Source organism: Hyperoodon ampullatus (genome assembly GCF_949752795.1).
Source record: "Hyperoodon ampullatus genome assembly, chromosome: 6".
Lineage (NCBI taxonomy): Eukaryota > Metazoa > Chordata > Mammalia > Artiodactyla > Ziphiidae > Hyperoodon > Hyperoodon ampullatus.
In genome coordinates, this window is record NC_136919.1 from 1,095,147 (window position 1) to 1,117,732 (window position 22,586).

Consider the following 22,586-nt stretch of genomic DNA (forward strand, 5'->3'; position numbering starts at 1 on the left):
TGCGGTATTCGGGGTCTCCGTTGCAGTGCGTGTGCTTCTCTCTAGTTGTGGCCTGCATGCTTAGTAGTTGCGGCGCACAGGCTTAGTTGCCCCGCAGCATGTGGGATCTTAGTTCCCCGACCAGGGATCGAACCCGCGTCCCCTCCTTTGGAAGGCAGATTCTTAACCACTGGACCACCAGGTAAGTCCCTCCCCTTTTTATAAGGACAGTCATGTTGGGTTAGGGCCCATCGTAATAACCTCATCTTAACTTGATTACTTCTGTAAAGACCCCATCTCCAAATATGGTCACATTCTGAGGAGTGGGGGCTTGGGGAGGAGGACTTCATATGAATTTGGAGGGGACACAGTTCAGCCCGTAACACCAGTAAATCTCAGGCTAGTGAGACCCACCTCCTCCGTCTGCTCCTGTGGACACACCAGGACTCTGCCACGCCCTGGGGGACTGCACACCCATTTGTCCCTCCCTTGTGTACTTACGGGGACGACTCGATGGCAGCTGCTGTTTACCAGGGACGCCCCCAGAGTGCGTTTCCCCACACACTTGCCAAGAATATGGTTGCCACATTTCTGCCCGTTGTAACCACAAACCGTATGTATGTTATTCTCATTTGTTCTTGGGATACGTGTACAATGAAACACACTGTCATGTATTCTGTTGGTTTTATTTCCTTTTTTCTGAACCACCTGTTCATTTGTCCATGTCACCATTTTTCTAACGGACATGTAAGGGTGCCTTTACACACAGGACATCTGGTGAACAGGCGCAGGTGTGGAGGGGCCTCAGCCTTCCTCCAGGGTGGCAGTTTGTGTGGCAGGGAAGCAGGAAGGGAGCGGGGTGACCCCCCCCCCCCAGTTGTTGAGGAGCAGCCCCGTGGTGGTGGCAGGTGGTCTGGAGGCCCAGGCCCCAACTCCACAGTATGTCGAGGTCAGCCCCAGGCTCAGGGGGCCTCTGCCAGGAGCCCTGACCACTGTTGCTTCCGGAGAGGGTCTGTCGGGCTGGGGGCCTGGACCGGGGTGGGGTGGGGTGGGGTGGGGTGGGGGGAACGAGGCCCTGGGCTTGGAGTGGAAGGCGCCGTGCAGATCCCACTGGCTGCCACTAGGTGGCGCTGCACCACGATGGCTCCTCCCTAAGCCCCCCTCACCCCAGGCGCTGGGCCCCAGTGGGGGACGTCCGGTGAGTGGTCCCTATCGGGGCGGGACGGCAGGCGCACACCTGTGAGGCTGCCAACTCCCCCAGCCTCCTCTGGCCTCCTTCCAGTCCAGGGTGGGGAGGTGTGTGTGGCGGGGTAGGTCCCCGTGGCTCAGAAGACTGTTGACTTCTAACCCCAAGCGTTCTTTCTTTTAAAGGTTAAGAGCAGGGAGAAACCCGCCCTGAGCCCACAACGGAGGAGCAGGGATGTGGGGTCGGCCGGGTAAAGACACCTGAGCCCGGCCCGTCCCCTTTGGGCACGTTTGGAATTTGGGCCCTGCCCTGGGTGTGGGGGGGCTCTATCTAACAGAGATCAGTAGGTGGGAAGGGGGCTTCCCTCCCAAGCGGTTTATCACTCCTGTAGTGCCCTGGTCGGCAGATGCGGAAACAGGCTGTGGCCGGGCTGTTCATCTCCTCCCGCTCCTCGGCTTTCTGGGCTGGGAACCCTCACAGGCGGCGGGGGTGTCCACTGCAGGGAGGGCCGTTGGGCTCACGGTGGGGGTGGTCCTGATCCAGAGCTGCCCCCTCCCAGGTCGGCACCCCTCTTTCCCCGACTGCCAGTGCACTGGCCTCCTCCACCACTCCGCCCCCCGAGCCGTGGCGCCCCCGCTCCAGCTCCGAGCACTCAGTTCTCCACGGTCACACCCTCACGCTGGCACTAAGCCCTGGCTGCCTGTGCGCCACCTAGGTGACTCCACAGGGTGGGCTCCCGGGCCTGGGAGGGTGGGGCGCTCAGGGAACCTTAAAGGGAGCTCCGCAGGTCCCCGCCCAGGCCCTGACGCGCCCGAAGCTCCCCACCATGGCTGAGACCGCCAAGCTCCAGCTGTTTGTCAAGGTGCCGGGCTGGCCGGGCTGCGGGGACGTCTGAAGGGTGGGTCTCTGCGGCAGGGTCTGCACCCCTTGCCCTGCGCTGGGCTCTGGCTGTCCTTTGGGGCAGCGAAGGGGGGAGCGCCAGTGAACCATTCCCAAAGGGCTTGGGGTGGCCTCACCCTGACTCCCAGCCTTGACTCCCCGGCACAGCCCAGCCCTCCTGAAGGAAAAGCCCCTGGGGGCAGGGGGGATGTAGCAGGCAAGGAGCAGTGGCCGAAGCCCGGTGGAGGCTGGGCTCAATGAATCAGAAGAGGAGCTGTGCCAGGCAGCCCTCCGTGCCTAGATCTGCCGACCCCAGTGAGGGGCTGCCAGGGCCTGGCCTCCTCCCACCCTTGAAGCCCGGGGCAGCGAGGTACCCGGTGCAGCAAGGTGAATCACTCCGAAAACAGCTGACTTGTCCCACTCCACCCTTGTGACCAGCCTGCAGGGCCTGGTGCCCAGGGGCCTGGCCTCAGCCCAGGCTCTGAAGATAAGGGCCGAGGGACCAAGCTCCAGAGCCAGGCTCCCGCCTCTGCACCCCTCACCGCGGTGCCCTGGCCCAGCCTCCAGGCTCTCAGCAGCGCTGCAGCCCTCCCCGCCTCCCAGGGACCGAGTGAAGGGCCCTCGCGGCCGCTTGTCCAGGCCGTGCCCAACTGAGTTGGAGCCCTGGCCTTGCTCCAACCTCTTGGCAGTGGGAGGCCGCGGGGCTCCTGGGTGTGCTCCCTGCTCCGACGCCACCCGGGCGAGCGAGGACAGTGAGAGCGTGGGTCACCGCCCTTCTTGTCAGAGGCCCCACGATCCTGCTTCTCAAGGGCATGTCCTTCACACTCGCCCCCGAGGACCCCCGCAGGTGAGCCCCTGCCCCGGGAACCCGTCCTGGGAACCCCTCGCTGACTTTGGCCCTCCTCGGGCCAGCCGCTTGCCCCCTGCCTTGTGCCCACAGGTCCCCAGATGTGCTGAAGGACTTTGCCCCGGGTTCGAAGCTGTCCATCCTGCTCTATGAGGGCGGCGCCAAAACGGACACGCTGCAGATTGAAGAGTTTCTGGAGGAGACGCTGGGCCCCCCGAGTGACGGCCGGGTGCGGTGGGAGGGGCAAGATGGGGCCCTCAGGCAGGACACCCCCAGGACAGAGCCCGGGGCCCCGCAGGGGGCAGCAAGGGTCTGACCCCAAACCCCTCCACCCTCAGATTCCCCAGCCTAGCGCCCAGATACAGGGAGTCCACCGCGGCGGGCAATGACGTCTTTCACAGATTCTCAGCCTTCATCAAGAACCCGGTGCCCGCGCTGGACGATGGTGAGGAGGGTCCGGAGACGCGGCGAGGCTGGGGGGAGTGGCGCCTCCGGCCGGCTCCTCACCGCGCTCCCCGCCCCCAGCCCTGTAGCAGCATCTGCTGAGCGCCCTCGCCAAGCCGGACAGCTACCTGCGCGCGCCCCTGGAGCACGGGCTGGCGCGGGAGCCGCAGCTGCGCGAGTCACGCCGCCGCTTTGTGGACGGCGACCAGCTCACGCTGGCTGATTGCGGGCTGCTGCCCACGCTGCACGTCGTGAACGTGAGCGCCGGGCCGGGCGGGGCAAGGCGTACCCTCGAGGAGACCCCGACCGCGCCCCTCGCCCGTAGACGGTGTGCGCGCCCTTCCGCCAGGCGCCCATCCCCGCTGAGCTGCGCTGCGTCCGCCTCTACCTGGACAACGCCCTGCAGGAGACGGAGTTCAACTACACGTGTCGGGCTTCCCTGGTGGCGCAGTGGTTGAGAATCCGCCTACCAATGCAGGGGACACGGGTTCGAGCCGTGGTCTGGGAAGCTCCCACATGCCGCGGAGCAACTAAGCCCGTGCGCCACAACCACTGAGCCTGCGCGTCTGGAGCCTGTGCTCCGCAACGAGAGAGGCCGCGACAGTAAGAGGCCCGCGCACCGCGGTGAAAAGTGGCCCCCGCTCGCCGCAACTAGAGAAAGCCCTCGCACAGAAATGAAGACCCAACACAGCCAAAAAAAAAAAAAAAAAGAGTAGCCCCTGCTCGCTGCAACTAGAGGAAAGCCTGCGCGCAGCAAAGAAGACTCAACGCAGCCAAAGATAAATAAATTAATTAAAAACAAAACTACACGTGTCCACACAGCGCCGAGATCCTGGCGGCCTAGCCCGCCGTGTGCCCCCACTAGCGCGCCCGCCTCCCCCGCCACCGGCCCGCTCGTCTGCAGCCCCAGAAAGGCAGCTCTTTCTTCAGTGAGCGGGTACGGACATCCGAGGACCAGAGGCCCCGCAATTTCGGCCACCCCCAAACTCCCACCGTGAGACGCTCAGCTCCAGATGATAACCAGGAAGGACCGGCAGAGAGCCCAGTGGGCGGGGCGCGGTCCATGCCCCCACTCCTCAGGGATGGCGGGACTGGATTGGGCTCCCAAACCACTCAGGCCAGGGCGGGGTGGCAGGATGGGATGGCGGGGAGGGTGGGGGGCAGAGCCCCGTATGGGCAACTCGGGTGTCCAGGCCGGAGGGCGGGCCCACATGCCCCAGCTCTGCCCCCGGTGGCAGGCAGGCCACGCCCATCTCCCTGGTCATCACGTGGGGTTTGCACCAGGGAGGCGTGTGCGTGTGCCCGGAGGGACAGGAGCAGAGTTCTAGCCTCTCAGAGCCGCAGCCCCACCTCACACAACCTTCTTGGCTCCTGACCTTCTTGGCTCCTGGGCTGGCCAGGCAGGGACAGCTGGGCGGGTCGGGAGAGCCGGGCAGCTCCACCATGGAGCGCAGAGCCTGATGCAGCCCCACACCACCCAGACCGTAGGCCTGGCAATCCCCGAGTCCCCTCTCCTGGAGCCAGCCCCCAGGAACCAGAGTCTGGCCGTGACCTCTGTGACCTCCGCCAGATGAAGATGTTTATTTGATGGGGAAGGGGCTGGAGGAGCAGGCTTGTTCCTGCCTGGCAGCGGGGTGGGCAGGTGCCAGTGGGAGGGTCCCAGGGGCTGCCCCTCCCCTGGCAAGCAGCCTCCCGACGGTCACACTTTTTGCTGCACCTTCAGGGGTCGTCGAAGTCTACACCACCAGCTGGTTTCTTGCTGGGAGAGAAAAGGGAATGACACCATGGGGGTGTGGAAGGGCGGGCAGGGTCCAGGGATGGATCCTGGGCACAAGAGGGAGGGGGAGGGGGTGGGCACCTCTTGAAGCCAGGGTTGATGAGAGACTCTCCCGGACACCGCCTCTTGACCCCAGGTCCAGGGCCACCTCTCTGAGGATCCGGGTCTGGGGAAAACAGGATGAGGGCGGGGGGCTCCTGAATCTAGCAGGGCCACAACCCCTTCTCCACACAGACAGATCCTCTCTCTGGAGCTTGAGGCTTGTTCTGGGGAAACTGAGTCACCCAACCCAAGTCACAGGTGACAGGCCTTACCCGGTAAGAAGAGCAGAGGGACCACCTGCCGGGAGCTCTTTCTGGGGCTGGCGGCTGTCTCCTCTGCAGCAGCTGCGGAGAAAGCAGGAATGGAGGCCCCCGCAGGGGGACCCCAGGGAGGGTGTGAGATGCCTACCCCCACCCTACCTGCCAGTCGCCGCTCCAAGCTGCACACGCGCTCTGCCAGGCCCAGTGTCACTGCCTGCAACCTGGAGGCTGCCTCTGGGCCCGGCACCTTGGAGAGGTCAAATTCCAGCGCAGAGGGCCCCCCCGAAAGGGTCAGGGATGCTCTGTCCTCCTGCAGGGTTAGAGTCACAGCTTGCTGCTGGCAGGCTGCCCTGGGAAAGGAGGCGGGCTGAGCGCTGTGACCAGACCCACTCGCCGCTCGCTCCCCATCCCTCCTGCCTCCCTGCTCAGGGGCTCACCTGAAGCGGGGGGTGATGTCTTCAGCCGCACTCAGGCCAAAACGGGCTTTCTACAGGGCACAGGGACTGGTCACCAGGTGCCTGACACCCTAGGACTACTGGGGACACCCCAAACCTGCCCGACCCAGAGCCACCCGGGACCAATCTTAGGACGACAGCTACAGAGCCGTGGGAAGGGTGTCTTGACCCTTCCGGGGAATCCCAGGCCGCCCCCTTCGATCCCACGCGTGGTCCGCGCTGCAGGCGTGGGGTGCTGGAGGCTGCCGGCCGCCCAGGAGCCCTGTTACCCACGAAGGCCGCCAGGCTGTCCGGCGTGAAGCAGGTGCTCCAAAGCTCCGCGGCGTCCGTCACACTGCGGGGGAGGGGCTGTCAGGCAGGACCGCCCGCAGAGCTGCCCGCGCCCCTCGCAGCCCTGCGGACCCGCTACTCACTAGAGGTTGAAGCCGCCGCGTTCCCACGTCCCACTGCCCTCCCCCTCGCAGTAACACACGAAGCGCGGGGGTCCGGGGCCGGGCGGCAGCGTGCAGAGCGGCGGCGACAGCGGCGGCGGCACCATGGCACCTCGGCAGGCGGAGGGACCAGGCGGACCCAGGGCCGCCTCGGGACCTAGGGCCGCCTCGAAACCTAGGGCCGCCTCGGGACCTAGGGCGCCTGCGCGGGCGGAAGGCTTCCGGAGCGGGGACGGGGCCCGTGCCAGTGGGCGGGCTGGAGGTGGGGGGCAGAGCCGAGCAGTGCCCAAGGGGCCTGCGCGGGGCGGGGCTTAGCCACGGGACGGGGCTTGCACCCGTGGGGGCGGAGCTTCGTGCGCAGGGCGGGGCTCCCGGGCTGGGCTGGCGTGTCCTGGGCGTTGTTTTCCGGGACAAGGGCTGTGCAGCGCGGTCCGGGACTCGGGACCCCGCGCACGCTTGGGGTTCTCTTTGAGCCTTACACCCTGCGCTGTCCCCGCTGAGTCCGGGGTTTCCCCCCTTCGCGCAAACCCTGACTGGGCGCAGGCCGCGCCGGCCACTGCTCTGGCCTCAGACTGCTTTGACCCGCTCGCTGATCGCTGCGGCCTCCCCCTCGCACCCAGCTTCCTGTTGTCAACTGAAACAAGTCAAAATACAAAAGTGAATAAAGTACGGTAACCGGTGCAACAGGCTTCCGCCACTCGTTCATGCATTCCACAGTGTTTACCCAGCACCTCTTCTTAGCCTCGTGTTGTCCCAGGCCTTGGGCACACCTTGATCGAGAGACAAAGTCTCCGATTTCCTGGAGCTTGTGAGAGCTCATGGGATGGACAAACAAACAAACAAAACATGCAATCCTCAGGTCGTGCCAAGTGCCTGTGACCTGGAAGAAGAGAGGGCTGGAGCATGCCAGGAAAGGGTACCAGGCAGAGGGGGCAGCCTCTGCAGAAGCCCCATGGTGGACACAGAGCAGTTCTGCTCGGGGCTTTGCAAGAAGGCCAGGGTGCCCGCACCGAGGCGTAGGAGGGCGGCAGGTGGGTTTGTAGGCAGTGCTAATGTATTTCAAGTATGGCTGCAGCCAGGCCTGCCTCGTCGCCTACTTTCTACTATTCGACAACCCTCAGCCCCCTTCCCACGAGGCTCCTGCCTCAGGACCTCTGCATTCGCTGTTGCCTCTGCCCGGCACTCCCTTTCCCCAGAGTCACTCACTCCCTTCAGGTCTTTACTCAAAAGTCACCTTCTCGGGCTTCCCTGGTGGCACAGTGGTTGAGAGTCCACCTGCCGATGCAGAGGACACGGGTTCGTGCCCCGGTCCGGGAAGATCCCACATGCCGAGGAGCCGCTGGGCCCATGAGCCATGGCCGCTGGGCCTGCGCGTCCGGAGCCTGTGCTCCGCCACGGGAGAGGCCACAACAGTGAGAGGCCCGCGTACGGGGAAAAAAAAAAAAAAAAAAAAGTCACCTTCTCGGTGAGGCCTTCCCTATTGTTTTATATCCAATTTCAGCACCCTGCCCAACATCTCATGTCCTCTCTCCTCTTTTATCTATTTGTTTTCCAGCTTGTCACTATATAAAGTACATTCTGATTTACATGTTGTGACAGCAGCCTCTAAGATGGCCCCCAACCATGTGCCTCCTGCGTTTGCACCTTTGTGTTGCCCTCCTCTGAGTGTGGGCTGGATTGAGTCATTGGCTTCTAGCCAATAGAATGCGGCAGAAGTGATGGGCTGTCACTTCTTTCTTTCTCTGGAATTGCTCACCATGACATGAGGAGTCCTGTGGCAAAGGACCAAGGCCTGGCCAACAACCAGTGAGGGAGCTGAGACACAGACCCCTTCCCAGCTGAGCCTTCTGATGAGAACACAGCCCCAGCCAGCGGCTCGACTGCAGCCTCACGAGAGATTTTGTGCCAGAGGGTCCAGAGCACCCAGGACCAGATTCTTGACCCTCAGACACCGGGAGACAATACATGCTGTTGTTCTAAGCCACTGAGTGTTGGGGTAATCTGGTCTTCAGCAGTGGGTGACTAATACAGTTATTTATCCTGTTTATTGCCAATGTTCCCCATGAGGCCCACAAGGGCAGGACATTCTGTCTGTTTGATTTGCCACTGTATCCTCAGTGTCTAAACAGTGGCTGGCACATAGAGATATTCAATAAATATGTAAGTGAATGAATGCAGAGTGGGGAGCCTTTGGAGGGTTTAAGCGGGGGTGGGGTGGGGAGTGGCACTTCTGATTTATGTGTATAAAGCCCATGTTGAATGCCATGAGGTGAGGCGATGAAGGGCTGTGGGAGTGGCGGGGAGGGGGGCAGGGAGAATAGTAGAGGGCTGTGAGTTCCTCAGGACAGAGCCGATGGAGGCTGGGCCAGGGGCTCAGAGTGGAGTTGGAGAGAGGTGCGGGGGAGGAGGGAAGGGGTCATGGATGACCCCTGCATTTAGGAAGAGTAGAAATGCCCTTCCCGGGACTTCCCCAGTGGTCAAGTGGTAAAGAATCCACCTTCCAATGCAGGGGATGCGGGTTCGATCCCTGGTTGGGGAACTAAGATCCCACATGCTGAGGGGGCAACTAAGCCCATGCGCCACAACTAGAGAGAAAACCCGCATGCCACAGCTAGAGAGAAGCCCATGCGCTGCAAAGAAAGGTCCGCGTGCTGCAACTAAGACCTGATGCAGCCAAAAAAAAAAAAAAAAAAAAAAAAAAGTGCCCTTTCGAAGATGATTGGGCTAAGGCAGGATTGGAGAGGACATGGGGGCCTCTCCTTTGTCTTAGGAGTTCTTGATATGGCTGTATGTCTGATGGAGATGAATGAAAGCTGCTGTGTACACAAGACTCTAGAGGATCAGGCCCAGAGATGTGAGTGTGGAGTCACCAGCCCCTGGGACAGCCTTAAACATTAGTCCCTCCAGGCACAGTGCTCAGGCTCTAGGAAGTTGTTTCTAGGTAGAATGTGGTAGCCTGAATAATGACCTCTAAAGATATCAGGTCCTTAATCCCTGGACTTGTGAGTGTTATCTTGTATGTGTTGACCTAAAACGATAAAACAGCCAGTTATTTTGCCAGCAAGGTGGGTTTATTTGGGAACAGCAAAGAATCACAATTCAGCGCATGCAATCTAGGGGAAACCACAGGCAAATATGAAGAACAAACGACAGGAAACTCTTTTATAGAGGAGAAAAGGGAATGGTGGGGGTGTTCTAAACGAAGAGTCCATTGGAGGAAACTGGGAGTTGGAAGTGTGGTGGCTTTTCATTGGCTGAACTGTGCTGGTCTCTCATTGGCTGGGCTGTTGCTGGGTGGGAAGAAAAATCTTCCTTCCTCCTGCTGGGTAGCAAGTAGTAACCTTCCTGTTGGTCTGCAATTGAGGCTGCACAGTAGGGGGTGAGGTCTCCCCCTTGTGGCCTCCTGACTCTATTTTAAATAAGGTTTCTGTTTATTAATCTTTACATGCTTTCTCTAAAAGCATTGCTGATCAATGGTCAGGTTTTTTTACAGATTCAGCAACTTTTGTCCCTTGATGCCAGGGAGGACCTTTCCTGGGTGTGTCCTGTCCCATGTGGAAGGGAGAGTGCACATATTGGAAACCTACTGAGGTCACATTCACGTAACAAGGCGGGGTAGGAGAGAGATCTCTCAGGAATTTCCCATCTAAGGTTTGTGTCTTAGAACAGCGAAAACAGCAAGAGCACACTCAACACAGAAAGAATTAAACAAGCACTTTGGGAAGACACAGTTGATGAAAGAAATTTTCACATATTAAGGTATGGGGAAGTTATTCTGGATTATACATACTTTGGCTTGAACTTTATGCTAATTAGAACAGTCTGTCTTATGGCCTGTCAAACATAAACTGTATATCTGCTTTAACCATTAAAAAATAAGGAGAAGGGCTTCCCTGGTGGCGCAGTGGTTGAGAGTCCACCTGCCGAAGCAGGGGACACGGGTTCGTGCCCCAGTCCGGGAAGATCCCACATGCCGCGGAGCGGCTGGGCCCGTGAGCCATGGCCTCAGTGAGCCTGCGCGTCCGGAGCCTGCGCTCTGCAACGGGAGAGGCCACAACAGTGAGAGGCCCGCGTACGGAAGGAAAAATAAATAAATAAATAAATAAAAATAAGGAGGAAGAGGAGAACAATGCATTACCTGATTGCTTAGAATGTCCACGTTGAATACAGGGATAAATGCTGCCTGCTGTTCCCTCCCCAGCAACACCAATGCCAGTATTCCTTCGAAGATGAGATTCCCTTCCCAGACGCCAAGGTCATGCTGACCTGCTGTGTACCTGCTAATCTGTTTTGAAAACTTGAAGAAATGGACCCTTGTCGTGTTTGATGTTTGTTGTTCTGACAAGATATTAAACTGTGGTTCAGGCATCCAAATTGGAGCCGGGTGGCCATTGCGGATGTGGTTTCAGACAGTTCCTGCATCACTGGGAACTTGAATTTTCTAAACTGTATCAGACGCAAGGTCATGACCAACTGTTCTCAAAATAGTATCTGCTAGTTGCTGCCACCAGCAGCCGTAAGATCTCAAGATCCCTCCTGGTAACTGTGCATTTTGGAGCCCAAGAAATTCTTGCTTTATAAGCACCTTTCTCATTGCCAGCTCCAGTCCTAATTCTTGACAATTTATGTAACTTTGCAGTTTTTGCTTGTATAAGCCTCCCCCATTTTGTAGCCTGGGGAACACAGTTCAAGTGCTTCTTGAATCTGGGTCTCCTGCTCTGCAGTCCTCAGTTTAGCTCAAACAAAACTTGTCTCTTCCTCTCGTCAATGTAAATAATCAGTAACCAACCTCAGCTGATTAAGAGGGAGGGTTGGAAAGAAAGAAAAGACACAGTTTAAGAAAAAAAAAAAAGGGGGGGGGTTTGGGAAGAGCCCCCGTGGTTCCTCGGAGCCCCGTCTCTGGGGGTCAGGAGGGCGTTGGAAAGGCTGGTCCGCGGGCTGAAGGCACCGGGAGCACCTGGGTTTGGGACAATCTTTTTTCCAGTGACCCTGCTCTTTGCAGTCATAGTGGTGGGGTCAGAAGAAGGCCGATCGGGGGGACTTTGTTGGCCACCTAAGGACTTTGGCCTTTACTCTCAGTGAGATGGGACCCACTGGAGCAGTTGTGAGCAGAGGAGGGTGCCAGCTGACAGATCTTAACACAAGCTGCCCTGGGCTTCCGGGTGGAGAACTGGCTGAAGTCTGCCCCCGTGTGGCCGGAGCAGGGCATGCAGGACTGGGCTGATCCGCAGCTGCCAGGGGCATGACCCTTCCTGGGTCCAGAGAGGCCCTGGGGGGCTGCACCCCAATGGGCCGTGCAGGGAAAACTGCATCTCCTCACTCCAGATCCTTCCCAGGGGACATGGGAGGGACGAGTTAGTGGGGAAGGAAGGGGCCAAGAGCCTGCTGGAGAGTCTTCCCCCCACCCCGCCCCGCCTTAGATCCCTGCTCTTGGGCAATTTCCACCACGTCTTCTCTTGTTCCACGTGGAAGCTGAATGACAACCGATAGATCAGTTGATCAATAGATCAATTGGGAATTCCCTGGCGGTCCAGTGGTTAGGACTCGGCACTTGCACTGCCGGGGGCCCCCGCTTTGATACCTGGTTGGGGAAGAGAGATCCCACAAGCCACACGGCGCTGCCAAGGGCAGAAAAAAAAAAGCAAGTTGACTGGATGAATGGTTCATCACCAGTTTCTCTCTGCGGATGCCTCTGCTGGTTGGCAGGTGGCATCTTGGGTGGGAGGTGCTGGATCTCTGGGCCTTCCCACCTGCTACCACATAGTGGGACTGGTGTCAGGCTCGGGGGAGGGGGGAGACCCTGCCCTTGTAGTGTCTACAGAGGGCCAGAGGCTGGCAGGTGGGCCAGGCGGGAGGGGCAGCGGCAGGGCCTCCAGGTGTTGGGTGCAGGCGTGGAGGGGCTGTCTGCAGACCCTGGGATGCGGGGCTCTTTATCCCGGTGACCTCGCCGTCTGCTAGGACAGGGCTGTGTTTCTAAGGAAAGCTGTCTAACCAACTGAAGAGCAGAAATGATAGTATAACAAACCATCACCCAGATGGAACCATGATCAACATTTTGACATATTTACATCTGGTATGATTTTTTTCTGAACTAGTTACGTGGGATATTATGCCATTTTACCCTCAAATTCTTCAGGACCAGTTCTTGAAGGACTGCGCTATTTCCCTCATAAACACAACGGCAGGACAGAGCTCTGCCTGGCGGGGAGAGGTCAAGGGAGAAGGGGTGCTGGAAGGCCGCCTGGGGTGGGAAGCGGCACAGACCCCCCTCGGGCTGCGGTTTGGGAGGACCCCAAGGCCTTTGGAGCCCAGGCGCGTGCTGGGTGTGGGTCGGGCACGGCTCTGTCGGGCAACTGCACGCAGGTCTGTGGCGCGGAGCGAGGGCAGCACCCCTGGCCTGGCGCCTGGGGTCAGCGGGGGTCCCAAGGAAGCCACTGTGATGCCCTGTCCGACCGATGGAGGATCCTACCACCCGTGGGGCTAAGCCTCGGCCCCTCCCAGGCCTAACGCCTGCCTGGGTGGCCGGGCAGCGTTGCCCTGGCGAGGGGTCCTGCTCCAGTCCCTCTGGGTCCCCGGAACCGGCCATGGAGGGGCCGCCCTGTGGGGTTGGAGCCTGAGCCCCGCACTGTCCCTCTCCAGGCGGGTCCCAGGCCTCAGGGGGACCCAGAGCGCCCCTGCCCCGGTCCACACGGCTCCTTTGCCCCATCCCCCTATTCCTGCCCCCACCCAAGAAAAGCACAGCACTGGCTTTTCGAGACAGTTTATGGTGCTGGGGCCTGGGGGTGGAGGGAGGCCGCCGCTCTGAGCCCTCCTGAGGAGGGCTGGGTACCCGGAGCCCCGGCATCACGTCCCTCTGCTCCAACCCCTGGGCTGGGTCCCTCACTGCACACCAACGGGGCAGCAGCTGTGGGGAGGGCAGGCTCCTCTCACCTCCTCCCGCCCTCCCTGGGCCCGGGCCCCGGGGCCCCACTCTGTCCCTCCCCGCCGCTGCCCCAGGACGGAGGACCCCCAGAGTGCAGCCCTCTGGCCGGGAGGGGCCTCCCTGGGTCAGCAGGGCGCTGGGTCCCGGCCAGCCCCATGCACTCACCTAGGCGAGGGCGCCGGCACACTGGTCTGTGGAAGAGAGCAGGGCCCGAGGAAACACCCAGTGCCCCCTCCCCGGCCGGAGGCTCCACACCCTCCCCGGAGTAGCCAAGCCTCCTGGCCTGTGACCCCCTCCTGAGGGGCACCAGCAAGGGCACCGCCCACCCTCCCGTGGTCCTCCTGTTCTGGGTCCGGGGCCAGTGGAGTGAGGCTTGGGACCTGGCTCCCCCCGACCCCCCCGTCAGGGTCTAGGGGTGGGGTTCAGCTCCTGCGGCCCTGAGCCGGCGTGGGGACAGTGCTCACCTGACATGGGCAGCAAGGCGCCCTGGCTGGGGTTCAAGCCCACTTGGGGTGCCAGGTGCTGCATCTTTTGGGCATCTTCAGGAAATAGCTCTGGGGCCCGGGCCGAGAGCAGGGAGGGCCGGTGAGCAGAGGGGCAGGGCTGGGAGGTGGGTGGGGGAGTGGGGAGCAGGGGGTGGGGAGGGACCCCAAGGAGACACTGGGAGACGGTGGTTCCACCTGCCACCAAGTCAGAGCTTGCTGCAAAGGGCACGTGGGCACTACAGACCAAACTGCACCTGGCCCCCAGAGAAGGCCGTGATGGGCTGAGGGGCGCGTCAGGAGTGCTGCCCCTCAAGCTGGGTCACCCTCCACCCATCACCCACTGTAGAGCTGCAGCCAGACGTTCCTAACATCCCCCTTCTGCGTCTCGGAGTACAACACGGCGAAGTGTTTGTAGTTGGTGAAAGCCACCCAGATGTTGGTCTGGGCCGTGTCTGGGCCGTGGCTGGGGAAGCGAGAGCCTGCTGAGCTGGGCGCCGGCACAGGACGCCCCGTCCCCTCCGCACGGCCCTGGCCGAGCCAGACCTGCCGCTGCCCACCCTCTGTCTCCCTCCCGGCACTGCCCTCCTCAGCTGCACTGCTGAACTGCCCGTCCACGGCAGCCTTGGGGAAGGTCGCGTCCATCTTCTGGCACCCGCCAGCAGCCCCTGCCAGGCCGCTGTGGCCCCGCTGGGCCCCCTGAGGGGGAGGGTCCGGGCCAGCCCCCAGCCCCTGAGGACGCTGCCCGGCCATGACACAAACGGCTGCCACTTAGGTGCTGCTGACGGCCACGCATGGGCGGTGGTGTCCAGCCTGTCCCAAGGCCCACCTGTCCCCGCCGTCACATCGATGCTTAATCACACAGGTGCTTTATAATTCACTTACAGGTCAGGAGACACCCTGGGGGGCAAGGGGTCGCAGCCAGGGGTTGCGGGGTCTGTGGGGCCTTCCGGTCTCCCCTCCAGACACACACACACGCTCGCACGCACACACACACGCTTGCACGCACACACACACGCACGCACACACACGCACACGCGCACAAGGACGCTGCTCCTCCACGCCCAGGCCTCAGTTGGGCCCCTCGGGAGCAGGCAAGCTGCAGCTGCTGCTTTAACAGCCCCGGCAGCCCTGGCGCAGGACCAGGGTCGGGCCTGGCTCTGGCTCCCTGACGGGTCAGGGACACCTCTGGCTCCTGCTGGCTCACATCTGACCTCACGCTGGCCGGGACTATGGCCAGTCCAAGGTGGGGCTCCTGGGATCCCTTACACGGGGTACCCAAACTTGAGGCCCAGGTCACTGTTGGCCAAGGGGGTCACCAAGACCACGGGCATCTTCATGCTGTCCTTGGAGTCCAGGAAGCCCTGGTCACCTGACACCGCCCCAACCGTGTACCAGATGCCCTGGAACTGCAGGGAGGGGACAGGGAGAGCTGGGGGGCAGCCCCTGTGCCACAGCCTCCCTGACCTGGAATCGGGGGGTGGGGGCAGCTGCCACTCATCTGGTCTGAGGCCTGGGGGTTGGCAGTGAGCACAACCCAGAGGCGGGGCTGAGGGGCCTGCTGTCCTCCACAGCACACCCACCCCAAGCTGGACGAGCAGACGGACGCGAGCTCTGTTCCCTGTCCCCAGACTTGAGCTAAGCTTGGGCCAGAGAGGGTATGGGCAGGGCTGGGCTGGGCTACCCCAGCCCTCTGGCCTCTCTGGGTAGAACGCAGCCAGAAAGAGGCTGTCTGTGAGGAACAGGTCTGGCCTAGGGAAGTCTGGACACACCTGGCTGGTGTCAAAGTTGGCCTGGGTGGGGACCTGGGCCCGGCCTGGGGATGCCGCGAGCAGCGCGAGGGTCCGGCCAATCAGCAGCATCTGCAGCGTGGTGGGGGGTCTCTCGTCGACTGCACGGGCTCAGGGACAGGGTAGGAGAGTTGAGGTGGCCTCTCCCACTGAGCCTTTAGGCCCCCAAGACACCCTGGGGCGCTGGCATGCTGGGACAGAGCCCGCTGTGATGGGCTCACGATCGGGGTGCACCCTGAAGCACCTTGGCCCAGTGGCCTCCGGCCAACCTGGCCAGCCCAGGTGTTTCCTCCTGGGGAGGGGCCGTATGCCCCGAAGCAAGGGGAGGCAAAGGCCCGGCAGGCCCTCTGGGACGTGGCCCTCTGGGACGTGGCCCCCAGCCCTTGGCCGAGGCACAGCCTCAGGCCCCCTCCTCCAGGAAGCGTCCCAGAAGTTCACCCTCACCTCTGAGCCTCACAACCCTTGGTGCCTGGGCAGGGCCTGGCTGAGGTCTGCCTGGGTGGGGCCTGGTGGGCAGGCTGCAGTGGGCACTGCACATTGTGAGCCAGGAGGGCCCAGGACAGGGGCCTGAGAATGGCCACGCCGGCCGGGAATCCGGGGGCTAGCAGAAGGTGAGGGACTGCGGGGAGGGGAGACCATGCTCCGGGGCTCTGGCTCAGTTTTGGTGCCAGAGGCCTGGCGAACGGGCAGGGCCGTGCCCTTGAGGCCCAGGCCAGAGGCCAGGGGACTGGGGGCTCTCAGGTAGCCATGGGAGATGGGAGGGTGGCCTGTCTCCAGCCCACTCAGTCAGTCTGTCTCAGTCCAGGGGGGCACGGACACTCCGGCCACCTTCCTCTTTGTCCCCGCAAAGCCGTATCTCTGCCCAGCCTGAGTGCACTAATCCCACGCCTTCAAAAACTGCCCTGGGCCTCGGGCCTCTCCTGGATGGGGGGCAGGGGCAGGCTGTGGGCACCTGACCAGAACCGGCTCAGCTGCCGCTGGGCCTTGAGGGGCTGTGGTGAGATCAGGGCCCCGAGCGGAGTGGGTGAGGGACGCGTCGGCGCTTCCCCTGAGCTGTCCTGGCTTCTGACACAGCCGTGTCTTCCACTCCACCACGAGCAAGGCTAGCGGGCCCTTGCTCACCCCTTGGGGGTGTCATGCAGAGGCAGCCTCCAAGATTTTACAGAGGGGGAAGGGAGACCCAAGAGGGCGGCGGTCAGGTCCCCAGGGGCCTGCCAAAGCCAGGCCCAGGGGGGCAATGACTGCAGGACAGACGGACAGAGGCCAGGCTGCTGACTTGCTTCCGGAGTTTATTCTCAGAGCTGGGATAAAGCCCGAGGGGGCAGGGCCGGTGGCGCAGGAGCCGGGGCTGAGGTCTTGGGGGTGTTGAAGGAAAAGGCGAGCAGGGCAGCATGGCCAGGTCCTGAGGGCTGGGGTCACCTGCCAAGAGAGCAGGACCTGTCAGTGTGACAGGCAACACCGCACTCCCGGTCCCGGGCCCCCAGGCCCCTCCGGCTGCAGGCCACAGGGGAATGGCTGCCCCAGGGCCCCACCCCCTGATGGGGGCCTCCCCGCCCTGCCCTCCCCTCCCCTCCCGGTTCCTGTCCCAGCCGCCAGCCCCTCCTACCCCAGCGACCTCGCGGAACCCCGGTGGAGCCCCCTCCTCCTCGGAGCAGCCCCGTGGGCCTGGACCAGCCTTGCATGGTGGGTGGGGCTGTGGGGAGCGTGCACCGAGTGACCAAGTGAGTGAAGGAACGCATGGGTGGGCACTGCTGGGTGAAGGCAGCCCCCAGCACCCCACTCACCTACGTGTGCTCCTCCATGCACTTGTCTGCCAAGAAAAGCCCGGGACGGCGGTCAGTGCCCCAGGCCGGGCCACCTCCCCTGCCCCACATGTCGCTAACCCCCGCAGCCCTGGAGAGCGTCTTGGTTGACCCTCAAACTGCTGATGGCATCACACCCACCCCCACCCTGCTCCTCCAAACAAAGAGGGGGTCCCGTCTCTCCCTGGGTCCAGAGCAGGCTGCCTGCCCCAGGGAGGCTGTGGGTGCTGAGACTTCGGGGAGCCCGTGCTGAGCCCCAGTGCGCTTGTCCCTGTGTCCCCATGGGCACACCCACCCCGCGGGTTTTATTTCTAGGGCTTGCCCCACACCAGGCTGGGGACCTATGTATCCTGGGGGCCGACCCGGGGCCTGGCACGCAGTGGGTGCGTGGTGAACCCGGGGAGGGGGTGTTTCCTGGAGGAGTACCTTCTTGTGCCCGGCCCAGGGGCTGCAGGCCAAGGTCATGGTGTTGAGGACAGACCACCCACACTCTGGAGGCTGTGTACCGGTCAGTGGGCAGTCGGCCGGATGAACCCCAGGCCTCAGCCACCCCCGAATCAGGAGACTGTGTGTCTGCCTCTAATCTGACCTTAATCCCCTCCCGTCAGATTAGCAGCCCCTCACCAGTCTGTGGCAGGAAGACAATGCCATCCTCTGTGAAGCCCTGGGCCTTGGCGAAGGTGGTGAATTTCTCCTTGATCTCAGCTTTGGGGGCCTGGGTGCGGCCTGGGGCAGAAGGAGAAGCCGCTGGCCTCCATCTGGGAGACCCCTGCTCGGCCCCCACCCCCGAGGCTTGGGGAGTCCCCGAGCTGCCCCATGGGTCGGGCCTCAGGCTGGGCGGTGGGAGCTGGCGTGGGGCACATACTGTAGAGCGTGGCCATGCAGAAGTCCTGGCCCGGGCCTCGGAAGCTCTCGGTGTAGAGCAGGGCGTAGGCCTCGTAGTCGGTCTCCACCACCGACACCTCGTGGTTGCTGCTCCAGTCTGGGAGCCCAGGAGACAACCCTGGTTGGTCGGGGACCCTTGGGGAGGGGCGCCCTCTGTGGGCTGGCGTGGGAGGGGGCCCTGGATGCTCCACCCTCTGTCTAGCTGCCTTCCCTGCCCCTCCCCAGCCCCCTGCTTCCTGCCAGCACAGCCCTCACACAGTCCAGAGTCCCCAAACCAGAAGTCCTGGGGGCCCAGCAAACACACAGGCTCAGAAAATCGGGAGTTCATGGGACAGCCACAGACTCTGCAGCCAAACTCCTCTCGGGAGGAGGAGAGATTCGCAGTGGGGAGGTCGTTCCCGGGAAGGCAGTGAGGAGGGCCGAGGTCCCGGGGCGGAGAGCTGCGGAAGGTGTGGGGGAAGCCGCGGGGGCATCAGCAGACAGCTGGGGAGATTCCATCCCGGGGCAGATCCAGGCCGACCCTGGCAGAGCAGCCGTCACCCCCCCCACCATGTAGTGCTGGGCAGGGTGTCACCCAGAGTCCCCGACCAGCAGGTGTCACTCCTGAGTTGACCCTGGGTCTGGCGAGGGGCCCCACTCACGGGGACTGGTATAGCTGTAGCAGCCTGGGGGGCCTGCAGGACGCAGCAGCAGAGTCCGGGTCTCACACTGGTCTTTCCTGTGGGTAGGTCACCCTCGGGTCAGGGGTCAGGCGGGGGTGGGGGCTGTCCCTAGACCGCGACCATGGGCAGGGAGCTCTCGGCCCCAGTAGCCCGCCCCGCCGCCCACCTGAGGAAGGTAGACGTGAGATTGAGGCCACCGTCCGCCGCGGGGGCCACCACTGACTTGCACATGGACAGCACCTTCTTCTTCTCCAGGAACCAGCTCGAGTTGGAGGCAAGGCCCGAGGTGAACCAGAGCCCCAGGAACTGCAGCGAACGGCCCCCACCCTGGTCAGCCGGGACCCTCCCGGACGCGTCATGGTGGGCGCCCCCTCCTCCCCCTCCCCTCCCCTCCCCTCCCCTCCCCTCCCTTCCCCTCCCCCCTCCTCTCCCCTCCCCTCCCCTCCCCCTCCTCTCCCCTCCCTTCCCCTCCCCCCTCCTCTCCCCTCCCCTCCCCTCCCCTCCCCCTTCCCCTCCCCTCCCCCTCCCCTCCCTCCCCTCCCCTCCCCCTCCTCTCCCCTCCCTTCCCCTCCCCCTCCTCTCCCCTCCCCTCCCCCTTCCCCTCCCCTCCCCCTCCCCTCCCCTCCCCTCCCCTCCCCTCCCCTCCCTTCCCCTCCCCCTCCTCTCCCCTCCCCTCCCCTCCCCTCCTCTCCCCTCCCTTCCCCTCCCCCCTCCTCTCCCCTCCCCTCCCCCTTCCCCTCCCCTCCCCTCCCCCTCCCCTCCCCTCCCCTCCCCTCCCCTCCCCTCCCCTCCCTTCCCCTCCCCCTCCTCTCCCCTCCCCTCCCCTCCCCCCTCCTCTCCCCTCCCCTCCCCTCCCCCCTCCCCTCCCCTCCCCCTTCCCCTCCCCTCCCCTCCCCCTCCCCTCCCCCTCCCCTCCCCTCCCCCTCCCCTCCCCCCTCCTCTCCAGCCCGGCCCCGCCCCCTCCCCTCCCCCTCCCCTCCCCTCCCCCTCCCCTCCCCCCTCCTCTCCAGCCCGGCCCCGCCCCCTCCGCTGGGTCCGGCCTTGCCTGGCCGAGGAGCTGGCACCAGAGGGCGCCGGGGCCTTCCCTGGAGGGGTCTGAGCAGGGCGCGGGGCTGGGAGACCCACTCTGACTGTTCCCGCAGCCCCGAGGGGGAGCGCGCCGCCGGCTGTGTGTGTGTGTGTGTGTGGCTGTGTGTGTGGCTGTGTGTGTGCGTGCGCGTGCGCGCGCGGGGAGTGGAAGGGAGGGTGGCGAACGCGCGTGCTCGGTTGCTGTGGCCATCCCCTGGTGCCGCCCTGTGCAGCATCCCCATCTTCGCTCTCGCGCACGGAGGTGTGTCCTAGGACCCAGGTGTGGAAGGTGTGCCTGTTTTCCCTGGGCATCGTGAGCTCGTTGGGCTAAAGATGTTGGGTCAGGGATGACGGGCACGCAGGTGATCCGCATGTCTGCATGTGCCGTGTGGGCGCTCGCGGACACAGGTTCTTCCCTGCCAGTCGGGGGTAATGTACCCAGATCTTGGTTGGCGAATTGCCCGGGAAGGCCTCTCATGGTCAGCCTCCTCCTGCCGGTCCAGCCCTCCTTCCCTTCAGCACCCCCTTCCCAGGGAGAAAGTTGGGCCCCAGGGAGCACCCTGCTCCCTACACGGCCCTGCCCCGCCCTGGGGACCAGGCAAGGAGCCCCTCACCTTGTCCTCTTGGAAGTCGGGCTGCAGGGCGGCCTGGGCCTGGGTTGGAATCGGCAGGACCCCCAGGATCCCCAGCAGGGCCAGCCCTGTCCACAGCATGTTCAGAGCGGCCATTCTCCCAGAGCCGAGCAGGCAGTGCAGGCAGAGAGGCGGGCAGGAGGCGCGGAGGCCACCGGGGAGACCCCTATTTATGGGCCTGGCTTGGCCTCCACCCAGGGCACAAGGACAGCCCACTGGAGGCTCGTGATGCTGGGGGCAGGACAGGGCAGCTGAGTCCAGCGGCAGCTGAGCCCCCCACAGGGCTGCTTATGTAAGAGGCACTGACTACGACAGGCCTGGGCGCTGCCCCAGCAGGGTGAGCGGGGGTGGGCAGTCAGAGGCCCCTGCGTGGCTGGTCCTTTTTCCAGTCCCAGAAAGACCCGCCGCAGCAGCCTGGATGGGGGCAGGGGGCAAGAGCCTCGGTGCTGCCCTGCCTCTGGGGCCTCTGGTCACTTCCCACCGGGGACTGGGAACCCCCCCGCCGCCCTTGAAGCCCTACCACTGTTCTGTCTCCAAGCCTGGCGACCCTGGGAGGGGAAGCGCGGCCCCGTTTGCACTCTATGAGTTTGATCCTGAAAGGCCCAGCAGGCCCGGGGGCGACGGGAAACTTGGGCCAAGATAAAGAAGCCAAATCTGCCTCCGAAGCAGAGACCGAGGGCCAGGTGCGCTGAGCACAGCTTCCCCCAATGGCCAGCTGTCGGGGCTCTGGCTGAGGGCCCCCTGGGCACCTCTTTCAGCCCAGGGTCCCTCTGGCCTTGGGTGTAGGCCCATCCCCCGCACTGCGCATCCCCGCCTGCACCAGTCCCGCCCACCCTGTGGAGCTCAGCCAGTCCTGTTACCTGGGGTGCTGAGGCTGGTACCTCCCCCAGTGGCAGTGGATGAGAGCGTACCTGCCCACCTTACAGAGAGGGCCGCCTCCCTTCAGAGGCCTCTCTGGGTTGATGGGGTCCCGGGCCCTCCCTGTTCAAATCTGGCAAGTGTCACCTGTCCCCCTGGTCCTGTCCAAGGCCACCCCAGGCCAGCCGGGGCCTCAGCACGGGACTGAGTGGGGTCAACGTCTCTGAGCAACGGTGAGTGGGGTGGGTGCGAGTATCTGGGGTACGGGTTGGGAGGGATGAAGCTGGGGAAGGAGGTCCCGTGTGTGGTGCAGACACAGAGGGGACGCAGCTGTGGCCAGTGAGGGGACAGGGGCTGGTCATCCCCAGACACAGGCCCAGCTCCCTGCAGGGTGCAGGCTCCTGTCCCAGCGCCTGGCACCTTCCGCCCGGGAGCTGGATTCTTGGCAGCCCTGGCCTCGGGCTTTGGAATGGCCCCAAGGCTGGCCGGAAATAATCCAGGGGGAGGTGTGGGTCAGGTCAACTGCCTGAATGGGACCAGCATGGGCCCTGCCACCCACCTAGTGGGGGCAGGAGGGTGGGCATTAGGCCCACGGGGGTCCTGGTGAGGTCAGGGTACCTGCACCTCAGCCCTGGCTGGACCCCTCGCTGGGGCTGTGAGGCCGGCGTGTACCGCCCTTTGTCGCCCCTCCCCAGTGGCCCAGGGGTCTGGGAGCACAGACTCGGGTTTCCTGGAGGGGGGGCACCAGGGAGCTCCATCAGCAGGGCTGCCTGGGGGAGCCGCTGGGTGGGCAGTGCCGTGCAGAGGGTCTCCTGCTTTCTCACTGGTGCTGGGGCTGTGGGAGCCTTTGGGGTACCAGGAAGAGGCCAACATGAAGGGGTGGGGCAGAGAGAGCTAGGAGGCACCCGTGGGGGGGGTAGTGTGATGGGGGATGGGGGGGAGGTAAGGAGGGCAACGGTGCAGGGCAGGGGGCGGAGGCGGGCCTGAGACCCCCGCCCCTCTGGCCTGGCCTCCCGTCAGCTCCCGCCCCTCAGGCACTGTTCATGCTCTAGGCTGTGCGGGGACAGTCCCTCAGAGCAGGCAGGAGTGGGGACGGCTGCCTGGACCTTGCACTGCCCCTGGGCTGCCCTGGGAACCCCTTTGCAGCGATGGGGCCTTCCGTGGGCAGGGCTGGGCTGAGGCTGG

The 22,586-nt window shown here is 63.4% G+C and overlaps 3 protein-coding genes across 3 annotated transcripts; 1 reads left to right on the forward strand and 2 right to left on the reverse strand.

Annotated features, from left to right (window-relative positions):
* Positions 1-1,991: 1,991 nt before the first annotated feature.
* On the forward strand, positions 1,992-4,222 carry CLIC3 (chloride intracellular channel 3; the record flags this gene model as incomplete). Its single annotated transcript, XM_079706346.1, is given in 8 exon segments — positions 1,992-2,027; positions 2,784-2,833; positions 2,835-2,891; positions 2,985-3,125; positions 3,230-3,336; positions 3,417-3,421; positions 3,425-3,592; positions 3,661-4,222. Coding segments are annotated over 8 exon segments (795 nt in total). The 3' UTR covers positions 3,892-4,222.
* A 666-nt stretch (positions 4,223-4,888) lies between these two features.
* PAXX (PAXX non-homologous end joining factor) lies at positions 4,889-6,480 on the reverse strand. The gene is made up of 7 exons (XM_079706928.1): positions 6,283-6,480; positions 6,143-6,203; positions 5,852-5,901; positions 5,574-5,764; positions 5,427-5,498; positions 5,194-5,278; positions 4,889-5,094 (listed from the first exon to the last, which is right to left on the reverse strand). Exons 1-7 carry the CDS (start codon positions 6,405-6,407, stop codon positions 5,055-5,057), a joined length of 624 nt encoding a protein of 207 aa, XP_079563054.1. The 5' UTR covers positions 6,408-6,480; the 3' UTR covers positions 4,889-5,054.
* Positions 6,481-16,778: 10,298 nt separating this feature from the next.
* On the reverse strand, positions 16,779-20,639 carry LOC307055020 (prostaglandin-H2 D-isomerase-like; the record flags this gene model as incomplete). The annotated part of the gene is made up of 7 exons (XM_079706940.1): positions 16,779-16,913; positions 17,279-17,304; positions 17,921-18,022; positions 18,162-18,278; positions 18,823-18,899; positions 19,010-19,149; positions 20,526-20,639. 6 exons carry the CDS (start codon positions 20,637-20,639, stop codon positions 17,279-17,281), a joined length of 576 nt encoding a protein of 191 aa, XP_079563066.1. The 3' UTR covers positions 16,779-16,913.
* Between the last annotated feature and the right edge of the window lie 1,947 nt (positions 20,640-22,586).

Excerpts from the sequence above, each read along its gene's own strand:
- PAXX (XM_079706928.1), bottom strand. The coding sequence starts at position 6,407 with ATGGTGCCGCCGCCGCTGTCGCCGCCGCTCTGCACGCTGCCGCCCGGC. Across the intron at positions 6,204-6,282 it reads CGCGGCGGCTTCAACCTCTA|TGTGACGGACGCCGCGGAGC; the intron begins GTGAGTAGCGGG and ends CCTCCCCCGCAG. Across the intron at positions 5,499-5,573 it reads CTTGGAGCGGCGACTGGCAG|CTGCTGCAGAGGAGACAGCC; the intron begins GTAGGGTGGGGG and ends CTTTCTCCGCAG.